Source organism: Paramacrobiotus metropolitanus, unplaced genomic scaffold (genome assembly GCF_019649055.1).
Source record: "Paramacrobiotus metropolitanus isolate TYO unplaced genomic scaffold, Prichtersi_v1.0 Parri_scaffold0000001, whole genome shotgun sequence".
Lineage (NCBI taxonomy): Eukaryota > Metazoa > Tardigrada > Eutardigrada > Parachela > Macrobiotidae > Paramacrobiotus > Paramacrobiotus metropolitanus.
In genome coordinates, this window is record NW_026570221.1 from 410,486 (window position 1) to 430,068 (window position 19,583).

Consider the following 19,583-nt stretch of genomic DNA (forward strand, 5'->3'; position numbering starts at 1 on the left):
CAAAAATAGGGGGAGCGACTGGTGACACAGTGTCGGAAAATCGAAATGTCAAGGCGGTGGTAGATTGCGGTGTCTACAAACATCGCTGCTGTACAATTCACTGCTGGGTCGGAGGGCTGTGATTGTTAACAGCCCCGTTGAGGCGGGCTATCCATACGCCAGCAAACCCGAAGACTAGCTAACCCAAAGACCGCTAGCAAACCCAAAAACTGATGAACACCTTAAGCAACATTTTTCAATAATTTTCAGGGAGAATAAAAATCAGCGAACCGGATCGATGCCCTTGCTTGCTTTTATATGCAGATGGGTGCAATGCGGATAATTGGTTTTGATTACAATTCAACAAGGATAATTGATGTCGGTGATCCACGATAACTGTTGCCAAGCGTAGTATGATTAGGTAGGATTATCCCTGATCGGAAGTCCCGTCTCCCGGATAATATAAAAGGTCAGCCTACTGCAATGTATTTCGTGACCTTTACATTTTTTTTAATGGTTTTGTATACCCATGGACGATTTATTGGATGATCTGATCTCGCAGTTAGATGCAGCGATAGGTGACTCGCAACCTAACAATGCTGCTAGCCAACATGTTGAAAGGGAGAATGAAGAGAGCAGCTGGTTGGATGAGCGTGCAGCTGAGGTGGACTGGCCGCAAATCGCTGGAACCTCGGACCTCAATGAATTAAACCGTGTGCTTACACAACGTGAGTTGATTAGCCAATAGTAATTCCTATTCTTTTTTTATTGGTTTTCAAAACTGCGCTACTGTATATAATAATTTCTCGATGTAGTTTCGAAAGGGTCCTCAGAAGAAGGTTTACGAAACCAGAACATTTCTGCAGGTGAGCAAGCCTTCAGAAACAACGCAAAAACATACCTTCTTTAAACGAATTATTGGTTTGCAATTGTTTTCTTACAAAACTATTCGCAACACCCATTCGCAGAAGATCAAGTTATCGAAGATGTCTGTATGCAAAGCCTTCATAATGGACACCCTGGCGAGAGTGCGGCTGCTATAGCACAAAACGGTGAAGTAGAACAATAAACCCATAAAAATATTTCTAATTGTTGCGATCTTGGGCCAGTGATAAATCCTAAATTATTACTGAATAAATAATTAAAAATAATCAATTTTATGTAAATAATTAATTGTATCGTTGTTTCACGTCTGAACACAGCATTGGTGCAGCAGTTCGTTGAAAATTACATGCCTGAAAATTATGCTACTAGTAAGTTCTTGGACCTTTGTTTAATGTGAACAATTTTTCTGCTTCTCATTATCAGGCGCTGTTTTTTGTTAGGTGGCAACGCGGTTTCTTATGATCTTGGTGCTTTGTCGACTGTTACGGTTCTTGGACAAGGACGTGCTCAAAACAACTGGGTCGATGAAGCGATTGCTGTGTCGCTGCTGCAACCCGCATCGCTGGCATGGGTTCGTACGAACCAGACCCTGATCGTGCATGACATGATACCTGAGGTTTTGCGAGGCGTACCGTGGGATGTAAAGGCCAAGAAACTGCTCATGTATTTCGGCGGTAATACAAACTGGGACGGATGGTTTAGCCACGCCATGTTAATTTTCTTCACGAAACCTAGTGTCTTGGAAATCAGCCGAGAAGAACTCCAAGTGTTGCTGAAGTATTTGTTTGCTGGTGGATGGTACACGGATGTTGCGACCGCAGTGAATGCAACAAAAGGAAAAGATGTACCAACAGCGCCGTACCGACGTTTCAGTGGAACGCTCTTTGCTTGGTACCGCAAATTTGCTACGAAAACCAAATTGCGAAAGAAACCGCCGACCTCTTACCTTACGCTGACGCGAATTTCTCATTTTGGTTGTTATGAAGGTTGTGTCAATATTAACCTTGCTGCAGTAGAGTCTATCTTGGAACAGCGCGCGCATTTAACTGTTCTTCTTCCGGAAAATATGCAGATGCCTGAGCTGATTTCTCAATAATATCCATACATATGTGTTCTGAATGACGATAAAGAAAATCAAGAAAAAAAACAAAATTCGTTCGTTTACTTTTGAGAAAGCACTGCTAGCAGGAGAACAAAATAAATTTGTTTAGTGCTGCAAAAGGACACTGGCGCCAAAAAGAAATAAAAAAATATAAGCAATTTGTCATCGTCAACTAGGTCGAAAAATTGTTACACGTATTTGATTACAACGATATTCGAAGAAAAAATCTGAATGTTTCAGAAAAGCACAGTAGGAATTAAACAATATTCGAATTAATCCATCTTTTTTGCTAGGGTTGTAAGAAGTTATTCACATCAGCTAGCAGGGTATACTATGTAATTATTTTCAATTATCCAAATCAGATCCAAAAATATACGATGTAATCGTTCACGGTTATCCACAATATCTGGTTTTTATTGATGGTAACCGTTTTCAGTTACCACGATAATCGAAAAAAAAATCCCGTTAATATATAAATGAGTTAACGAAGAAATGAGGCGAAATATTAATTTCCTCAGTCTGATTGTTTTAAGTTTCAATCATGGACGACCTAGTCACCGACGTGCCTTATGCAGTGGAAGATTTACTTAACGTGGAGTGTACGGGTGAGAAATTTTCTAAAAAATATCGACTACACTTTAAGTGCTTCTCTGTCAAAGTTTCCGAGCTGGATAAGATTCCTTTTTCCGACGTCCCTATCGCCATAACGCAGATCATTGAGAACTTGCTAGATACACTTCTGGTCAATGTGGGTCAAACCGAAATGGTTCGAATGCGACTCGACTCTAATTGTTTGAACCGACCAATTTGGACGCCACCGATACAACGTTCCCAGCTTACCGTAAAGCGCTGGATGGCCGAAGTAGCCCGTGTACTTAATTCCTACGAGCAGTTTGTAATCGATGAGTCCTTTGAGATATCCTTGCAATATACCGATATTCCGAAAGGAACGTGTGTACGTGAAGTGCCCGCCCTCCTGCAACGGAGACTAGAAAAGATGAAATCGGTCGTGCTCATTAAGAATTCGGATCAAATTTGCTTGGCACGCGCACTGGTTATCGGGAAAGCTCATGCCGATGGAAACAACAACCTTTACCGCAAGTTAATGCGTGGGAAAAAACTGCAGACAAGAGAAGCGCAATGCCTTGTTCATCGAGCTGGATTTGTTGAACAAGAATTCAATTTACGGCACGTCCACAAATTTCAAGAGATCCTGCATAAATACCAAATCATTGTTGTTAGTGTCGACCATGCAAACCTTATAGTTTTCAACGGACCGGTCCAGGAGAAAAAGATCATTCTGTTACATCATGACCGCCATTTTGATTTACTGAACTCACTCCCGGCATTCTTTAAAAAAAAATATTGGTGCTATTCCTGCAACAAAGGATACTCTGATCGAAGAGACCATCGTTGCTCCAGCATCTGCAAAGCTTGCCTTCTGTCATCCTGCACGTCTAGCACGGCTGCCATGGTGCACTGTGAAGAGTGTAACCGAGACTTTTTCGGACAAGAATGTTACGCACAACATAAAAAAGCCGGCACCAGAGACAAACCAACCAGAAAAAGCATCTGCAGCACTGTATTTTTCTGTAAACAATGTTTGCGAATAGTTTCCCTCAAAGGACGAAGGAACGGTAATATTCATCAATGTGGAGAAGTGTTCTGCAAAACCTGTCAGAAACATGAATTGCCTCAAGTACATCGGTGCTACATGAAGCCTCATAACGTTAATCTTGAAGAACTAGAACTCAATTCAAACGCCGAATTTCTGTATTTTGATTTCGAAACATATGTGGAAGGAAACGGAATTTTGGTGCCCAACCTAGCAGTAAGTTGGCTGAAGTAGAAAAAAAAAACATTTTCTTTGATTCGCTTATCTCTCCCTTATACCTTTTAGGTTGTTCAAGATGATAACGGAAATGAATGGGTGTTTCCCAGCGAAGAAGAACCTTTGAACGGAGATATTACCAATCAATTATGTACGTTCCTTTTCAGTGAAGATCATCGCGACCATTACATCATCGCACACAATTTCAAAGTACGTAATTTTTTTATCAAATAGGTATGTACCAATAAAACAAATAGCTTATTTGTAGTCATTTGATGGCTACTTCATTATGAGTTGGCTTTTAAAGAACGGAATCGTACCAAAGGTCATTTTGAACGGTGGCAAAATTCTGCAACTGGATGTGCCGCAATTGAACATTCGGTTTCGAGATAGTATCAACTACAACCCACAAAGCCTTGCAAAATGGCCAGCGACATTCGGTTTGCCAGAAATCAGTAAGGGAACCTTTCCGCACCGGTTTAACCGAAAAGAAAACTGGAATTGCATCGTTCCATTTCCCTCAATGGATGAGTACGGTTACAATGCTATGAATGCCAAATCTAAAGATTCATTTCAACGCTGGTATGAAAAAGAGAGGCTTGAAAAAAATAATCTTTTTGATTTTCGTAAAGAGTTTGTGGACTACTGCAAGATGGACGTCACGGTTTTACGACTCTGTTGCCAGCAATTTCGAAAGCTATTTCAAGAGATTAGTCAAGGATTATGTCCGTTTGTCTCCTCGTTAACTATCGCGGGATTGTGTAACCGGTATTGGAGATCGTTTATGTTGAAACCAGAACAAATTGCACTATTACCGCATGGACTTAATGCAAGGAATCGGCATCAATCCGTGAAGGCTAAGAAATGGCTTTCTTGGATGGAAGAGGATGGCAACTGTACAATTCAATCTGCCATCAATGGTTCCGAACACCGCGTCGGACCCTACTTTGTCGATGGATACAGAAATGACATCAACATGGTCTATGAATTCTACGGATGCACATTTCATGGCTGCCCGAAATGTGTAGCGCCTAAAACTGTCCATCCGTTTCGCAATCTTCCAATGACCGATGTCTACCAAGAAACCCTTGATCGCGAAAATTACATTCGTACACAGGGTTACGGGCTCACCTCTATTTGGGAGCATGAGTACGACGAAGAACTCAAAACAAATCCAGAAATGAAGGCCTATATTACGCGGCAGCATTTTACCGAACGCCTAAACCCACGGGATGCTTTCTATGGAGGGAGAACAAACGCCGTGAAACTTTTTCATGAAGTGTCCGAGGATGAAAAAATCTGCTATTTTGACGTCAACAGCGAGTATCCCTTCGTTAACAAAAAACAGACGGTATCCTGTTGGGCACCCTATTGTGATTACAAAAAACTTTGAAGATATCCAGTCTTATTTCGGAATGGTGTTGTGTGAGATTTTACCCCCTGGTGATCTGCAGCTTCCGGTGTTACCGTATCGATGCGGAGGAAAGTTGACTTTTCCTTTATGCCGAACATGTATGGAAAAGCATCAAAATAGCAGATGCGAGCACGCGGACTGCGATCGTACTATCACCGGCACGTGGTGCACACCAGAAATCATCAAAGCCTTGGATAAGGGCTACACAGTTGTGAGAATTTTTGAAGTGTGGCATTTCGACAAGTACGAAGACCGGTTGTTTGAGGAATATATCAACCGGTTCCTTAAACTCAAGACCGAGGCTAGCGGTTGGCCGACCGAGATTCAGAGCGAGAGGGAGAAGCAGAAATACATAACCGATTTCAAAAATCATGAAAACGTGGATCTGGAGTACAACAAAATCAATCCTAATCCCGGTTTGAGAGCTTTAGCGAAGCTGTGTTTGAACAGGTAAAAATGTACTGTGTCGCATAAACACTGCCAGCATTTTAAAAAGCTCTTGGTTTTATAGCTTTTGGGGTCGGCTTGGAATGCAGGACAACAAATTGAATACAATGTACATCAGCGAGCCAGAAAAATTTTATGACATGTTGCTCTCTGGGAAATATCACGTTCACTCCTGGGACCTTTTTAACGATGACGTTGTGCAGATCACCTACACTACCGAAAGCAATTTTGTGGATCGGAATCCGAACACCAATGTGATTCTTGCAGCGTAAGCTGAACGGTCTGTCAAACAAGAAATATTACTTAAAACCAATTATTCTTCTTGGTTGTAGGTTTACAACATGCTGGGCTCGCCTTCACTTGCTGAACTTCATGGAAATGGTGGAAGGTCGTTTGTTATATTTCGATACAGGTGAGCAAATCACTAGTTTTTATTTCTAATAGAATAAATTCCATAATCTAACTTTTGACAGATTCCATATTTTTTGTAAGCCGACCGGGTTTTGCGGATCCACCGACGGGTATGTTTCTTGGCGACCTTACCAATGAATTGAAACCGGGCCAGCATATTGTACAGTTCGTTAGCTTGGGAGCAAAAACTTATTCCTACGTCACCAATGATGGAGACAGTGTTGTGAAAGTTAAAGGATTCACGATAAACAAGCGAACGAGTGAACAGATCAACTTTAAGACTATGTTGGACATGTTGTCGAACCGAAAAATTGTTACTGTGGATTATCCTGATGTTCTGCAGCGTAACAAAGCTAGTATGACAATCCGAAATGTGAACATGGTAAAGAGATTTCAAGTGACGTATGATAAACGTCGCATTTTTGATAGTGAGTACAATACTGTTCCATACGGATATATTCTAGGTTAATGCGGTGCTTTATTAAATTCTTCAATCATCTTCGCAATGTGGTCTACGGCTATGCATAGCTGGTCAGTAGTTTTCAATCCAAGAAAATTGCATTTACCGGAAGGAAACAAAACTGCACATCCAACATCAAGCTTAATTGCCAGGCCACTAAATAATTCCGGCGTATATTCTAGATGAAAATACGTGCTGAACTTTTCAATATGTACTCGCTCAGGAAATACATGATTGCCCACAATATTAACCACTCGATAGTTAGTAACAGTGCATGGATAACCAATTCCAACTAAAATTTTTGCAAAGCGATGGACCAAAACTTGTGCGTCATCTTCAGTTCGTGCGCCATTTACGGTAATCTTACCATTTCGATAAAGTTGACAGTGTGCTTTGTAAGGCGTTAGAATGCGCAAAAGCAGTCCTGAAAACTTGTGTGGAATGTATTGGGCCAGTGGTAACGCTTTTTCAATCCTCCTCAGGTCCAGGATAGTGTTTAAGTCCGCAACGGCAACGACATTGGTGATTCTGGGCATCGCAGTGGTACCACAAAGCAAATCGAACGGCTTTACGGAGGGTTGACACAGGCAGCGAAGTGAGTTTATGGTACGGGGGACAGCCCAATGACTCTAGGTTTCTAACTTCGGGTAGGTACTGCTCCAGCAGCCGGCACTTCTCTAGACCTTTTGCAAAGAACCGTATTGCATTCGGCCGTCCAATTCTTCGGAAAATGTCCTCCAGGGCGCAAGTCATTTGGTTATGCCGGTACTCGCCTTCTGTATACCACACCAATCCATGTGAGTGACGAGCTTGTTGTTTTAGCGCACGGTCATGCTTGCTAGCGAATCGCGGGAGCGTGAAGGTGTAGAGGCTTTGCTCGGCTTTTTCGGGACAGTAGAAAGCCAGTTGCTTAATATATTTCGTTCCGTCGATAACAAACCAGTCGGCATCCAGTATGCAGGGTGTTGCCATGTTTCAAAAAGTGTTTTTAATCGCAAAGTTTACCAAACGACAACTAAACTGATGGTCGCTGCCGATCAGGTTCGCTGACCAGTTGGTTGAACGTTGGACCACGGGATAGCAGGAACCAGTTATCTGAATGGTGTGTCGATTACCAGAAACGGTTATCCGTATGGTTCATGGATAACCGTGACTGGTTATCCGTATGGACAGTTGATAACCGAAACTGGTTATCGGTACGGACCACGGATAACCGTAACTGATAATCCATAAAGATTGTGATAACCGTTTCTGATTATCCGTGCGGCCCATGGATGATCGGCCCTGATTACCCCGTTTGGACCGTAAATAACCGAAACTGGTTATCCGTACAGTACATAGATAACCGAAACTGAATATCCATGAGGGTTAACGATAACTGTATCCGGTTATCCTTACGGTCCATGGATGACCGAAAACAGTCATCTTGGTTCAAGAATAATTATGGAATCCGAATAACTGAAGCGCCGTCGGATAATCGCGACTGATTAACTTTGTCCCCAAACCCATCGACCAACAAACCCCACTATAAAAGCCTAGCAGCTTTAGGAAACAGCTAGTCAATCTAGTTTTTTTTCTATTGCCTATCCAGTTTCCGGAATAGATATGGAGTTCATTGATTTGTTTGGCGCAAAGCCACCTCAGCCGGACCCTAGCAAGCGTAAGCGAAAAGACGGGGGGCGAACGGACGTTAAGAAGACTAAACCGAGCGGACAGGAGGCGGATGTTGAAAAAGGCAAACTAGCCAATCTACCGGATGGTGTGAACTCTCATCCGCGCTTTGCTTTCACGCAAGTGGGAAGGCCGGTGTATCGCTTGGGCAACGACAAATTTGTTTACGTGGGACCAAACACCGACGGGAAGATCAGTACGATTCGTATCGTTTTTGGTGAATGGAAGGAGCAACCGGACAATTCCTGGAAAGCCAGCTACGGGAAGAACGTTTCGCTATCTAAAACCGGTTTTCTCCGTTTGGCCGCGCTCATGCTGACCGAAAAAGCCGACATGGATGAAGCGGCCCGGGCCAGCGCAGCCGAAACTGGACGGCTGACACCGTTGTATCTGTTGGACAGTAGCATGTATTTTGGTTGGAGCCGTTTCAATGGCACCAACGTGGCCACGATTCGGCGCTTTGAAGTGAAGGGTGGGGATATGATTCCTACTCGTTACGGTATCTCTTTCGGTGAACGATGCTATGATGGGTTAAAAGGTTTAATGAAGGACCTGCAGCTGTTCAAGGACATTGCCAAAATCCAAAAGGAACAGGGTACCCAAGACCCAATCAAGGAAGGACTGACCTTCTCAACGCTGTGTGAAAATATTGCTGATGCTTTGGCGCCACTGGTCAAGCAATTGGACAACGGGACGTTTCAACGCTGTCATGAAGACAACTATGTACCGTCCGATGCGGAATGGAACGGGGCCGTGGAGCGCCTTTTGGAATTACGTATGGTCCATGGGATCTTGTTTGGATTGGATAAGCTAAGTGTTGAACAGGCTCTGGACCTCGATGTGGTTGGTTTTTTGGCTAAACATGGTGATAAAATTCGAACCAAGGTTGGAGATATCATTTCGGCTGATTATTGTTAAGTTGCTGTTTTTCATCTACTTGTACGAATAACGGAAACGGGTGAGTGATTTTTTTATTTCATTAAACGCTTACACATTTGTCGGAGAAGAGCTCCATCCACCATGGTTGTATTAATGTCGAAAAAAGAATTAACATACTGACAAACCATTTTGTCGTTGCTTGTTCGGCTATCCGTAAACAAATGCACAATATTAGTGTATGACTCACCACCACAGCGTCGTAGAATAAAAAACAAACAGTACTGCCCACAGACAGTGCTAAATTCAGACTGAAACTGTTCATTTTGTAGAGTTATTTCATTGGCTGCCACCAGTGACGCAAAATGCGGAGAGTAGCTTTCCAAAGTTTTCCCGTACGAATCAAACATTTCCATTTTACCAGCCTGTTCTTGGTACAGCGCAATCCAGTGTTCGCCTTCTTGGTCGGCTGGGTCGGTATTCACCACACACGCTCCCGGAAAAGGTGCCAGTGTTGCTGGAACTTGATCGCTGGCATACACCCCACGAAATACGGCTGTGGTCTGAGGTTTCCCATGGAGTGCTGAGGTAATTTCCTGTGTATTCATGTTGTAAAGTCCGCAATGAGCTGTCGATGCTGGTTGATTTCGATAATGCTGTCATAGACCAGCATGCACACCATCATAATGGTATTTTTCAATGGTTTGCCAAAAGACACCGAGACACTCAGGTTTCCCTGTTTGATCAGTGTCAGTGGTCCACGGCCGGTATGTCCTGGCGTCAAGTCGAATCCAAAAATGGTGTATCCGTCATTATACTGGGTCCGATTGAATGGTAAGCCGCCTTGCAAACTGGGTCGGTGTCCCAGTGTGTCCAGCAGCCCGTCGTAGCACTCCAACGATAGATTATGCGCAAAATCGGCAGTGTAGGGTTTCGTAGGGTAGCTCTGACCGTCCACTTCGACGCTGATTTGTGTAATGTTGAAGTGTTGGAAGTTGAAAGGATTTTTCTTTTGCGATCCGTGAAAGTCTTCGCTGTCCACAAAACCAATAAAGACAACCTTGGGAATTTGTCCAATCTGCAAATTGCTGATTACGGTGCTTTGGGTTCGTTGGGGAATGTCCGACACGCGCATCACCACGCGTTCGATATGGTACTTGACCGTCTTTTTCAACAGTTCTCCAGCGACGGCGGTCAGAAAGTCCGGTGATGGAATGTAGCGACGTACTGACAAACGCGCGTTACGGATAAATGGTTTGAAGGTCTTGGTGGTGTCCGTATCCCATACGCGTAGGGCAAACTCTGGTCGACTTACCACTAGGCGAATATTGACGGGAACACCGGTGCACAGCGGTTTGCTTTGGTCAAAAAGGTCCGAAAATAGCTTGCCGGAAAGCTGCACGTATTGTCCCGCATTAAATAGTGCCGCTCGATTTTTTTCACCGTTATTGGCGGTTTCACTGTTGAAGGAACCTGGGCTATCGTAATAAAAAGCGGCAGATGTCAGTTGGCTTTGTTGGGCGTCCAGTGTGTGAGACAACAGTGATTCTAGGTAGGCGCGGTACGGGTAGAAAGTTGCGGCATCCGAGATCAATCGGTTGGCTACCGTCACATGGCATGAGGAAAACAGGGAGTGCAGAAGGTTGTTAACTGGTGCCACTCCATCAGCCGTTGTTATCAGTTCCCATTCACCGGTACTCTTACGGACTTTAATACCCACTTCTAATTCCAGGATCATGTCCGCTAAACTGAGTAGTCCGGACGTGCTAGGCGGAATGAAGAAATTGATGTCACCGGCTGATCCGTTGTCCGTTAGGATGGTAGTGGGGTTGAGCTTCTCATGCTCGGTGCGCCATCGGTCCGTTAAAGTCGCCGGTAATGCAAAGAGCTGGTTCTCCAGTTGCATGGCCGGCTCCGAATTTTCCATCATCAACATGGCCATTTTTCAAAAGAAGTCGGGGATATTGGTAGGAGGAATACGTTTAACTCGTAGAACTTTACGTCGAACTCGTCGTTTTTTCCGGACACCTTCACCTTCTTGGGAAGCGAATCGTTTTCCAATGGCTGTTCCCGCACGCGAGGCTACCTCTTTAATAGCCCCGGTCGCCGCTTCTTGCAGGTGAGGGGTAGCCGCTTCAAGAGCGGCTCTGGCATGCGGTGCCGCCTTTCGTAATATGGGTTGAACAAATCCTGATAGCTTGGCAAACAGGTTTTTCAAAATCTGCGGGAAGCCGGATCCGTTTTGCAGGGTTCCTCGGTACCGGATCAATGCGCTGCCACCCGTCTGACTGACAAAGACGTTTTCATATCGCCGGGGATCCGGCACGTACGCAACGAGAGGCATTTTAGTAGAGTCGTTGTGGTCGGAAATGTAGCTTTACAAGGGATTTTCCCGTTTGAAACTTGGCGTCGTCTCCCAGGTCGTTGGCAATGGTCAGCTTTATGGTTTCGAAATGTTGGCGTAATACAGGGACATAGTGGGGAATGTCGAATCTGGCCTCCACAATCTGATTGACTTCTCCTCTAATAGGCACGGAACGTAAAAACTGCGCTGCGGTATCGCCGATCAAGCTGTAGTCGGCCACATCGCTGTATACAAACAGGCTTTGATTACCCAGCAGAGTGTTGACCGGTCGCTCCGAAATAAAGCTGGTCAATTTGGGATTAGGAGGCTTGGCCAGAAATGATAGGTACTGGATACTGATGTTCTTTGTCTCCATAGGAAATGGACCGATGAACGCATTGCTGTTACTTTCCATCGGCACATCCGGTTTTAATACACTATGTTCAAATCCCAGCATTTTTTGTAAGACTATTGACGACGGGGGAAAGACGACGGAAACCCGATCGTTGCCAATATTTAGTCGGACCCGATGATTGGTGGCGGTCAGCAGTTGAACGGTGAAAGCTCTGTCCGCAGTCAAAGCGCTCTTGTCAGCGTGCACCGTATCGTCCACCATGTACGATCCAACCTTGGGTACCAATGAATTAATGGTTTTCAGTAACAACTCTGCATCTTTGTAATTTCCAGGGGGGATAGTGATCTCGTCGGTATGGACAACTTGGTCCGCGGCCTCCAAAAAATTCGCTTCATCCTTTTTTAATCTGAATTCTCGAACGATGTGCACCTCAATCTTTTGCTCAACTGGAAGTGTGAAAAAGGAGTTGAGGTACTGTAGTTCAACGAGGGCCATTTCCCATTTCCCTTTCAGGGTAATGGGATGCTTCAGTTTGGTCGTCCAATTGGACGGAGTATTGTTGGGGTCCGTGGCGACGTCGCTTGGCAGCGTCACGTAGAACGGTGCTCCTTCATACATGATGCCTTGATCCAGGAATCGTGTTCAGGTCCGTAACCTAACCACCGTACTAATATCTTTTCTCCACGGCGTTTAATAACGCGATCAATGGTATGTTCTTTGTGTTCCGGGTGCGACACTTTGGAAAGTTCGTGTTCATAGAATGTTCCTTGGATAGGTTGGTCTTGGTAGTCCTGTAGTCGGTATACCGGTACGGTATGGGAAATGACTTTATTAACGTAGAACACCTCCTCCTTAAATCGATACGTATAGCTTTTCTCCACCTTGGTTTTGTGCACAGCGATGCGAACCGCATCACCGACCTTGAACCGAGGTCGCCGGGCCTTATTCGTAGGATACAACTTGTTAAATACTGCCAATGAATTGTGTTGTGTGACGTCAATGGGTCGCAATCCATGGGCCCGATGTTTTGAATGGTTATACGAGTACACGAAATCTTGCAGTTTATCAATGTACCGCGTCGACACTCGCGCTCGGAACAAGCGAAACATCCGTGTTTTGATGGTGCGAATGACGCGTTCGGCCATGGCACATTTGATGTCTTCGTTTTCCGATGTGAAGAAATGAATCTTTTTTTCTTTCAGAAAAGTCTTGACGGTGGTGTTAACAACTTCGGTTCCTTTATCGTATTGCAGCTTCTCCGGTTCGCCGAGTTCTTCAAAGGCCTGTGACAAGGCGTTTTTGGTTTCTTTGGCCGTTTTGTTTTCATCGGTTGAATGCTCAGCTTTTGGAAAAGCAATCAATCACAAAGAGCAGGTGTTTGTATCCATCATTTTCTTTGGAATATTTTGACAAATCAGCCAGATCCGCTTGGTACTGCTGGCGAAGGTTGGTCACTACGATCCGATTGCGCGCGAACCGCCGGCGATTTTCCTTGGTCACAGTGTACGCATCGATCTCCTGCAGAATCTCCTGTGCTTTCCGTCTGTTGGCTCTGGTCTTGAGACTTCTTCGAAACCTTTCCACGCCTCCAAGACCGCCGGGGTCGCGTGGGTTGAGGTATCGCTTCATTAGCTTCTCCATTCGCTTTGTTACAACAGGTAGACACGCAATTGATCTTAAATATTCGGCATAACCGTAATACACTAGGCAGCAAGCTAGCCATTACGTCAGAGTAATCCACTGTATTCTGGGCAGACCAGATCCTGTTTGGATGGTACGCGAGCGCAGCTTCTTCACACTGCCTTCGATCTGGTGCGCTTTTCTTTTCTTACCCCGCAAAGGCGTGGTGACCGGAAACAGAGGTCGCCGCGGTCGCTTGCGTGGATACGTTGGGTTCTCGACCTCTTCCGGTTGTCGTTTCCGACCCTTCCTCGGTGCAGTCGGGGGAAACAGGGCTATGCGCGCTGTTTTGGTAGGTCGCAGTTCTGTACTCTCGTCTTGGAAACGCCGCTTGCTTCCTTTCTTTGGCAGTGATGGTGGAAACAAAGCAACGCGAGCTGCCTTTGGTTTATTGCTGTCACCCGGTTCGCTTTCCAAGTCCCGTTTTTGTCCTTTCGTGGGCAAATCCGCCGGAAATAAAGGTTGTCGAGGCTGCTTAGTAGACTTTGTTGATTCATCCGTCTCTTCGGGGTGTTTCCGCTTGCGTGGAACGGGGCGTGCTGGTAGCGACGATACTGTCTGTGGGGTAGAGACTGTCGGTTGCTTCTCTGATGCTATCGGTGGTGGTTGTGCAGTAACGTCTGTCGATAACTCCAGCGGATTTTCATCGGGTATTGCTTTCTGTTTCAGAGCGAGGAACCGTTCAAGAATGCTGCTTAGCTGACCAGCTTTTTCAAATTCACTTATATCGGTTCGTTGCAGGGTTTCGGCCACTAGTGCATCCAACGTTATGACGCTGTGGGCCTCTGGTGGCTCCTTGTTGATCTGGAGCTGATTCTGCATCCGCTTCTCCATCACACGACGCGGTACTATAAAGAATTCATCCATTACCGATCAGGGATGTTAAAACTCCAGCAATGACGGGTAAGATAGCTCCAATGAATCCTCCTTGCTGAAATATTTTCCGTTTTTCTTTGAGTGGATACCGGCGCAGAGCGATCAGCTTTAATGCTTTTCGGTGGCGTTTACATTTCTCCGCTTGCGTTGGTGATAGGTTCACAGTATTCTTCACAATGTTGACAGCAACTTCTTCCAATGCTTTCATCTGAGTCTTGGTCAGGTAGCTCATCAACACCTTTCGCTGTTTTGGCTTGAGGTGTTGAAGCGTAATTATAAAGGGTGCCAAAGCTTTCACGCGTTCGGACATTTTGGTAGATCATGGGAACGGTTTCGGTCGAGATAGATACGCATTTGTTGATTCGGTAGCACATGGGAACGAACCCTTAAATAATCGGGGCACATGGGGCGTAAGTCCAGCACGAGCGGTTGATATGCCTCCGTCGTGACTTTGTTGTATGCATCCACCAAATGTTTTAGTCCAGTTTGGCGAGCCAGTAATGAAATTTGGTTAATGTCCCGCACGTTCTTAAATAGTATTAAGTACTGAGAATTTAACGTTATGTCCCGCATTGTCTTTCCCTGTTTGTACAGGTTCTGGAGAAGCATAATAACAGAAATATTCTTGTGGTGTATACCACGGGTGAACAAGTCAGAACACCGTACGTCCTTACATAAATCCGAAGCCAAGTCGTCGATAACCACCAGCGTGTGACCATTGTCATTAACCGATTGTATAACCGAGAAAAGGTCATCCAAACCATGCACAAACTCGACTTGCGCAATTTCTTTTTGCAGATCTTCAAAGCTTTTCTGCCACTGGCCATAGCAGTACAAAATCCGGCTCATGGACTGATCAAAAACTTGGGCAGCGTTTCTAATTAACGTGTAAACAAACTGCGTTTTTCCTGACATTGTCGGCCCGCAAACACACATACCGAAAGGAGCGCAAAAGCGCGGGTAATCCTTTATTATGCTAAACATTTTTGTTCTTTACGATACCAACAGAAAACAGTAGCTGAGAGCTTAAATAGATAAGTCAAGCAAAAAAAAGCTTAATTTTCCCAGTAACACGTTTACGGCACAGCGGACACTCTCGCAACCGTTTCGCACAAACATCGCAGCAGATCGCATGCCCGCATGGTGTAAAACATAACGATACCTTCTTATCCAGACATACACTACAGTCCTTGTCCAGCTGGCTTTGCTCGTCCAGTCGCATGTCGGTGATGCGGGCTTTAATTCGCTTGGCGGCATTTATTAGATCCTTTAATTCACGAAACGTTTGCAAACGATGCTTGTACTGTTGAACGGCCTTGATGAGGTATGTATAGTGGTAACCGTCCTCTTTCGCCAATGCAACTAAGTACTCTACTTCATCTGTTTTTGGTCCGCGAGACCATTTCATTGTGTCCATATTGTGGAGCTTTTGAACATCGTAAATAAAATGATGACCCTTTTTTCGATTAGGTACGCGCAATCCGGTTCAAACTTGGCATGCTCGATCCACGGATCGTCATCCACTGTCCACTTTTCCAGCTTACGACCGCAGCAGAAGCACCGGACCCGGTCTTCTCCAGCCTCCATGAAGAAGAAACCCGCACGTGCCATGTCATTCGCTCGATGCGTAACCCATCCCGGCCAATCAGCGTACGTTGCGAAGCGCTCTCGATATTCTTTCATAGCGGGGACGTAGAGCTCGTCATCAGGGACCATCGCAGCATAAGAGCAATTAGGATTAGATCGCCGGTGCTCGAACATGGGTTTGTCACCCATCATCCAGTTGAAGTGTACGACGTTGCAGACGACACACTTGACTTCATCTCCTGTACCCGTATAAATATATCCCGCTTCCGCTAACGACTGTGGGGAAACGTAAGCCAGAGGCCACTTTTCAAACGTCTTGAACCGATCGGCAAAATTCATATTCCGCTCAGCATTCTGCAACTAAACGAAAGTCTATTTAAGGACCTCAGAACGCAGTCGTTTGCTAACGCTTACATTATGGCAAACCTACAGCATATGCTGTGCTACGCGCGCAACGTGGAGCAAAAATGTGAAAAAGTGCTTTTGATTCTTCTTTATGTTGTATTTTTTGTGGTATTCGCTGCATTTGTCGTTACGGAAGGAGTCGGAAAAATCTTACAAAGTGATCACTGGAACAAAACCATGCGAAATTTAACGTCATAACTCACCGGCATGATTGGTACCGCAGCAGCCGTAAATCCTTGGATTTGGATATCTCACTGGTATCAACAAAAAATGGTTTGCTAACTTAACTTTTTAGCTTGGAAGCTTTTTTGGAAAAAGCACTATATCGGTTTGCTCCGATGTAATTATTTGTGCTTCTTTATATATTTGCTGCTACACCCAAAAACAGATTATCTGTAATGCAGTGATAACCGACTTCAATTATACTCTACTGATAAACCTAAATTATGATAACTATAAACGATTAACCAACAGCATCCAGGTAATCGAAAACGATTACCGATACCAAAAGTTAATTATCTCATTGAATATATAAAACCCCCTACTACCCGCAGCGCATCACCAGCATTTTGTCTTTGAAAAAGAAAAAAGATAAAAATTTTTTAATCATACTTACGTCATTATGTCAACAGTGTCCGCCGCCGACATGGAGAAAGCGTTTCAAAATTTATTCGAAAAGCTGGGCCCCCAAACACCAGGCTTGGTTTTTTACCGAAAGCAGATTCCACCATCTATTTTGCCTGATCTCGCCAAGTTTCAAGGGCTTAAAAAGCTCAGCCTGATTGACTGCAACTTGCGCTCGCTGGAAGGGTTACCACGGCTCCCCGATCTACGTATATTAATGCTGGGTGACAACAATTTGGACGACCTCAGCCCCATTCCTAACTGCTTCCCCAACTTGGAGAAGTTGTCCGTTGTGGGAAATAGAATTAGACTGCGGGATCAGCTGCAACCGCTGACGCGTCTGAACAAATTGCGCGCCTTGGACGTCGAAGGAAACGACATCTGTGAAATTCGAGGACACGACCGTTGGCTGAAAGACACGTTCCCACAGGTGACGCATTTTATTATCGTCGCGTACGATGTGGACGGCGATGAAGAGGACGATGGTAATGCTACTCGGATTCTTTGCAGTAAGTTGGTCACCTCTCATTTTTATATACTGATAAATACCAGATCGTTAATTATAGATGAACACCTGGACGATGATGATGAGGCATTCGACGATGATCAGATGGACAATTTAGAAGTAATAATGGTCATGCCAATTGACTTACTTGAGAGTATTTGAATGCTCCATTTATCGATATTGCATTCTCCACTTTATAGTTTAAGTGTTTATTGTTTTGCGACTTGGAATGCGCTAACTGCGGTTGATAAAATAAATGAATTGAAAAACGGTGATACCGTACGATGTTTTACCTCCTTTACAACAACCTTTTACAGTCTTCATAACGTTTACAGTAATGTTACCAACACCAGCGTGTACAGTATATCTCCGGACTTTCATTTTATTCCCCATCCACTTCAAAAAAATTGGCTTAAACTCTCCCGTATACAAGAATTATATTTCCTATGTACCAGGATATCCCGTATACAGACATTATAGTGCCTGCGTACCAGGCTATCCCGTATACAGAAAATATAGTGCCTGTGTACCACCTTGTACCTTCTACTACTATTGTCGGTGGTTATTTATACATTACTGGCGGAAAATTAGAGAAAAACTCCAACTATGTTGCAACAGCGGACTGCATGCGTTTGGAGCTGGGTACATCTACGTGGGAAAAGATAGCCCCACTCAGCGAGCCCAGATTCCTACATTCTGCTTGTGTTATCAAGGATCGGATATACGTTTGTGGCGGGAGCAGTTATAGAGACGAGTGCGTCAGTTCAATAGAGTTTTACGACACCAAAAGCAGCGCACACTGGTTGACCGTCAGCTTTTCAAAAAGCGACTTCATGTTGTTAAGGAACTGGGCTGGTGAATTGGAGAATTCGGAGGAAATCATGACCGCCGTTCCTGTTGATTTAAATGGGAACACAACTCCGGACATGCGGTGGTTCCCTCAAGTTCATTGGTAACACCCCCTGCCGGGGATATGCGCTACCACTTTGATGAAGTCTGATGTAACTGAGCAACAGTGTCTCACATTACGTGTCTTCATACATGCAGGGCATCTTGGATTAATTCATGTAATTCATGGGGAAAAAACGGCGCAAATTCTTTTCTGAAATAATTTTTACTACGTTTATATCGTCCTTTATCATAGCTGGTTTACGGCATGGTTTAACACAGGGCAGAGGTACGAGGCAAGCGACAACTCTTTCCCATCGCTTTAGTAAATTTTATCACTTTCCTGCTGCATTTTACCCGTGTGTAGACGCTCACGTGATCCTGATATCGTATCCATTGTAATCAGCGCTTACTGAGCCGGCGATAAAATCTCGCCTGCCGTGCTCTTCTCTATATTCTTTATCAGTTTGCACAATCAACTATAGCTGCAAACCGACGTGAAACGGCTGAAATCAAGTATCACGTGAGCGCCTGCACACGGGTAAGATGCAGCAGGGAAAGTGATAAAATTTACTAAAGCGATGGGAAAGAGTTGTCGCTTGCCTCGTACGCATGTTGTATGAACCTAGCAAAGGTCCCATAAGTAACAAGAGAATACGCAGGAAGCTATCCCGGACTTCGACTGCAGCGAGCTCCCGACGCTAATTAATGCCAGTCCACTTGTCATGTAGATGATTGCAGATTTTTAGGTAAGTCGTAGAGTTACTTAAATAACTGGCTACGCGTTTAGATTGCGAACGAATGCGAACGCTAGATATGTAAGCCGGGTGTATATATAGCGAACAGAGGCATCGTTAAAGATAATTAAGGAAATACCGAATGACTTGCAACGCTTTCAAAAAGCAGCCAACCAGAAACAAATTTCTAATTACATTACAATTTCGTGCAGCTGCTACAAAGAACTCCATAATCGGTGGCTCAACGTAGCCTAGTAATAGCAATAAAAGCAAGCAAACGGCTTGGCGATCCGCGCTTCCCTGAAGAATCAGAATGGAAAGATTCTTACTGTTTAACGCCTGCGAAAGCCAGCAGATTGGAGTATATGTGCTGCCGCGCTCACGTCCCGATGGTCCGTGGACGTTGCATCCTGGAAATCTGCTCAATTGTAATTTTCGCCGTGACAGTGATTTGTCTCCGCTGAAGTGCAGTTGTTTCGCAGGACGGTTCGTGAATTTGTGCACCA

The 19,583-nt window shown here is 44.6% G+C and overlaps 4 protein-coding genes and 1 long non-coding RNA gene across 6 annotated transcripts; 3 read left to right on the forward strand and 2 right to left on the reverse strand.

The window, feature by feature from the left end:
* Positions 1-280: 280 nt before the first annotated feature.
* On the forward strand, positions 281-1,886 carry LOC129581117 (uncharacterized). The gene is made up of 4 exons (XR_008689445.1): positions 281-448; positions 542-707; positions 795-845; positions 948-1,886. It is a non-coding gene; the product is annotated as an uncharacterized LOC129581117 (long non-coding RNA).
* Positions 1,887-2,507: 621 nt separating this feature from the next.
* On the forward strand, positions 2,508-6,538 carry LOC129589579 (uncharacterized). Its single transcript, XM_055484418.1, has 8 exons — positions 2,508-2,571; positions 2,626-3,797; positions 3,867-4,007; positions 4,105-5,148; positions 5,228-5,661; positions 5,723-5,926; positions 5,991-6,070; positions 6,132-6,538. Exons 1-8 carry the CDS (start codon positions 2,508-2,510, stop codon positions 6,536-6,538), a joined length of 3,546 nt encoding a protein of 1,181 aa, XP_055340393.1.
* Positions 6,539-9,680: 3,142 nt separating this feature from the next.
* On the reverse strand, positions 9,681-11,018 carry LOC129589658 (uncharacterized protein F54H12.2-like). The gene has a single exon (XM_055484533.1). It carries the CDS (start codon positions 11,016-11,018, stop codon positions 9,681-9,683), a length of 1,338 nt encoding a protein of 445 aa, XP_055340508.1.
* A 2,479-nt stretch (positions 11,019-13,497) lies between these two features.
* On the reverse strand, positions 13,498-16,652 carry LOC129589753 (uncharacterized). Its single transcript, XM_055484645.1, has 4 exons — positions 16,527-16,652; positions 15,876-16,278; positions 15,517-15,711; positions 13,498-14,303 (listed from the first exon to the last, which is right to left on the reverse strand). The coding sequence occupies exons 1-4, from the start codon at positions 16,530-16,532 to the stop codon at positions 13,498-13,500; spliced, it is 1,410 nt and encodes a 469-aa protein (XP_055340620.1). The 5' UTR covers positions 16,533-16,652.
* On the forward strand, positions 14,330-17,768 carry LOC129580698 (acidic leucine-rich nuclear phosphoprotein 32 family member A-like). Of its 2 annotated transcripts, XM_055471361.1 has the most exons (4): positions 14,330-14,358; positions 15,802-16,596; positions 16,956-17,456; positions 17,514-17,768. In XM_055471361.1, exons 3-4 carry the CDS (start codon positions 16,970-16,972, stop codon positions 17,612-17,614), a joined length of 588 nt encoding a protein of 195 aa, XP_055327336.1. In that variant the 5' UTR covers positions 14,330-14,358; positions 15,802-16,596; positions 16,956-16,969; the 3' UTR covers positions 17,615-17,768. The 2 variants fall into 2 exon arrangements, with proteins under 2 accessions (XP_055327336.1, XP_055327328.1); XM_055471353.1 differs by lacking the exons at positions 14,330-14,358; positions 15,802-16,596 and having other exon boundaries at positions 16,914-17,456.
* Positions 17,769-19,583: the final 1,815 nt, after the last annotated feature.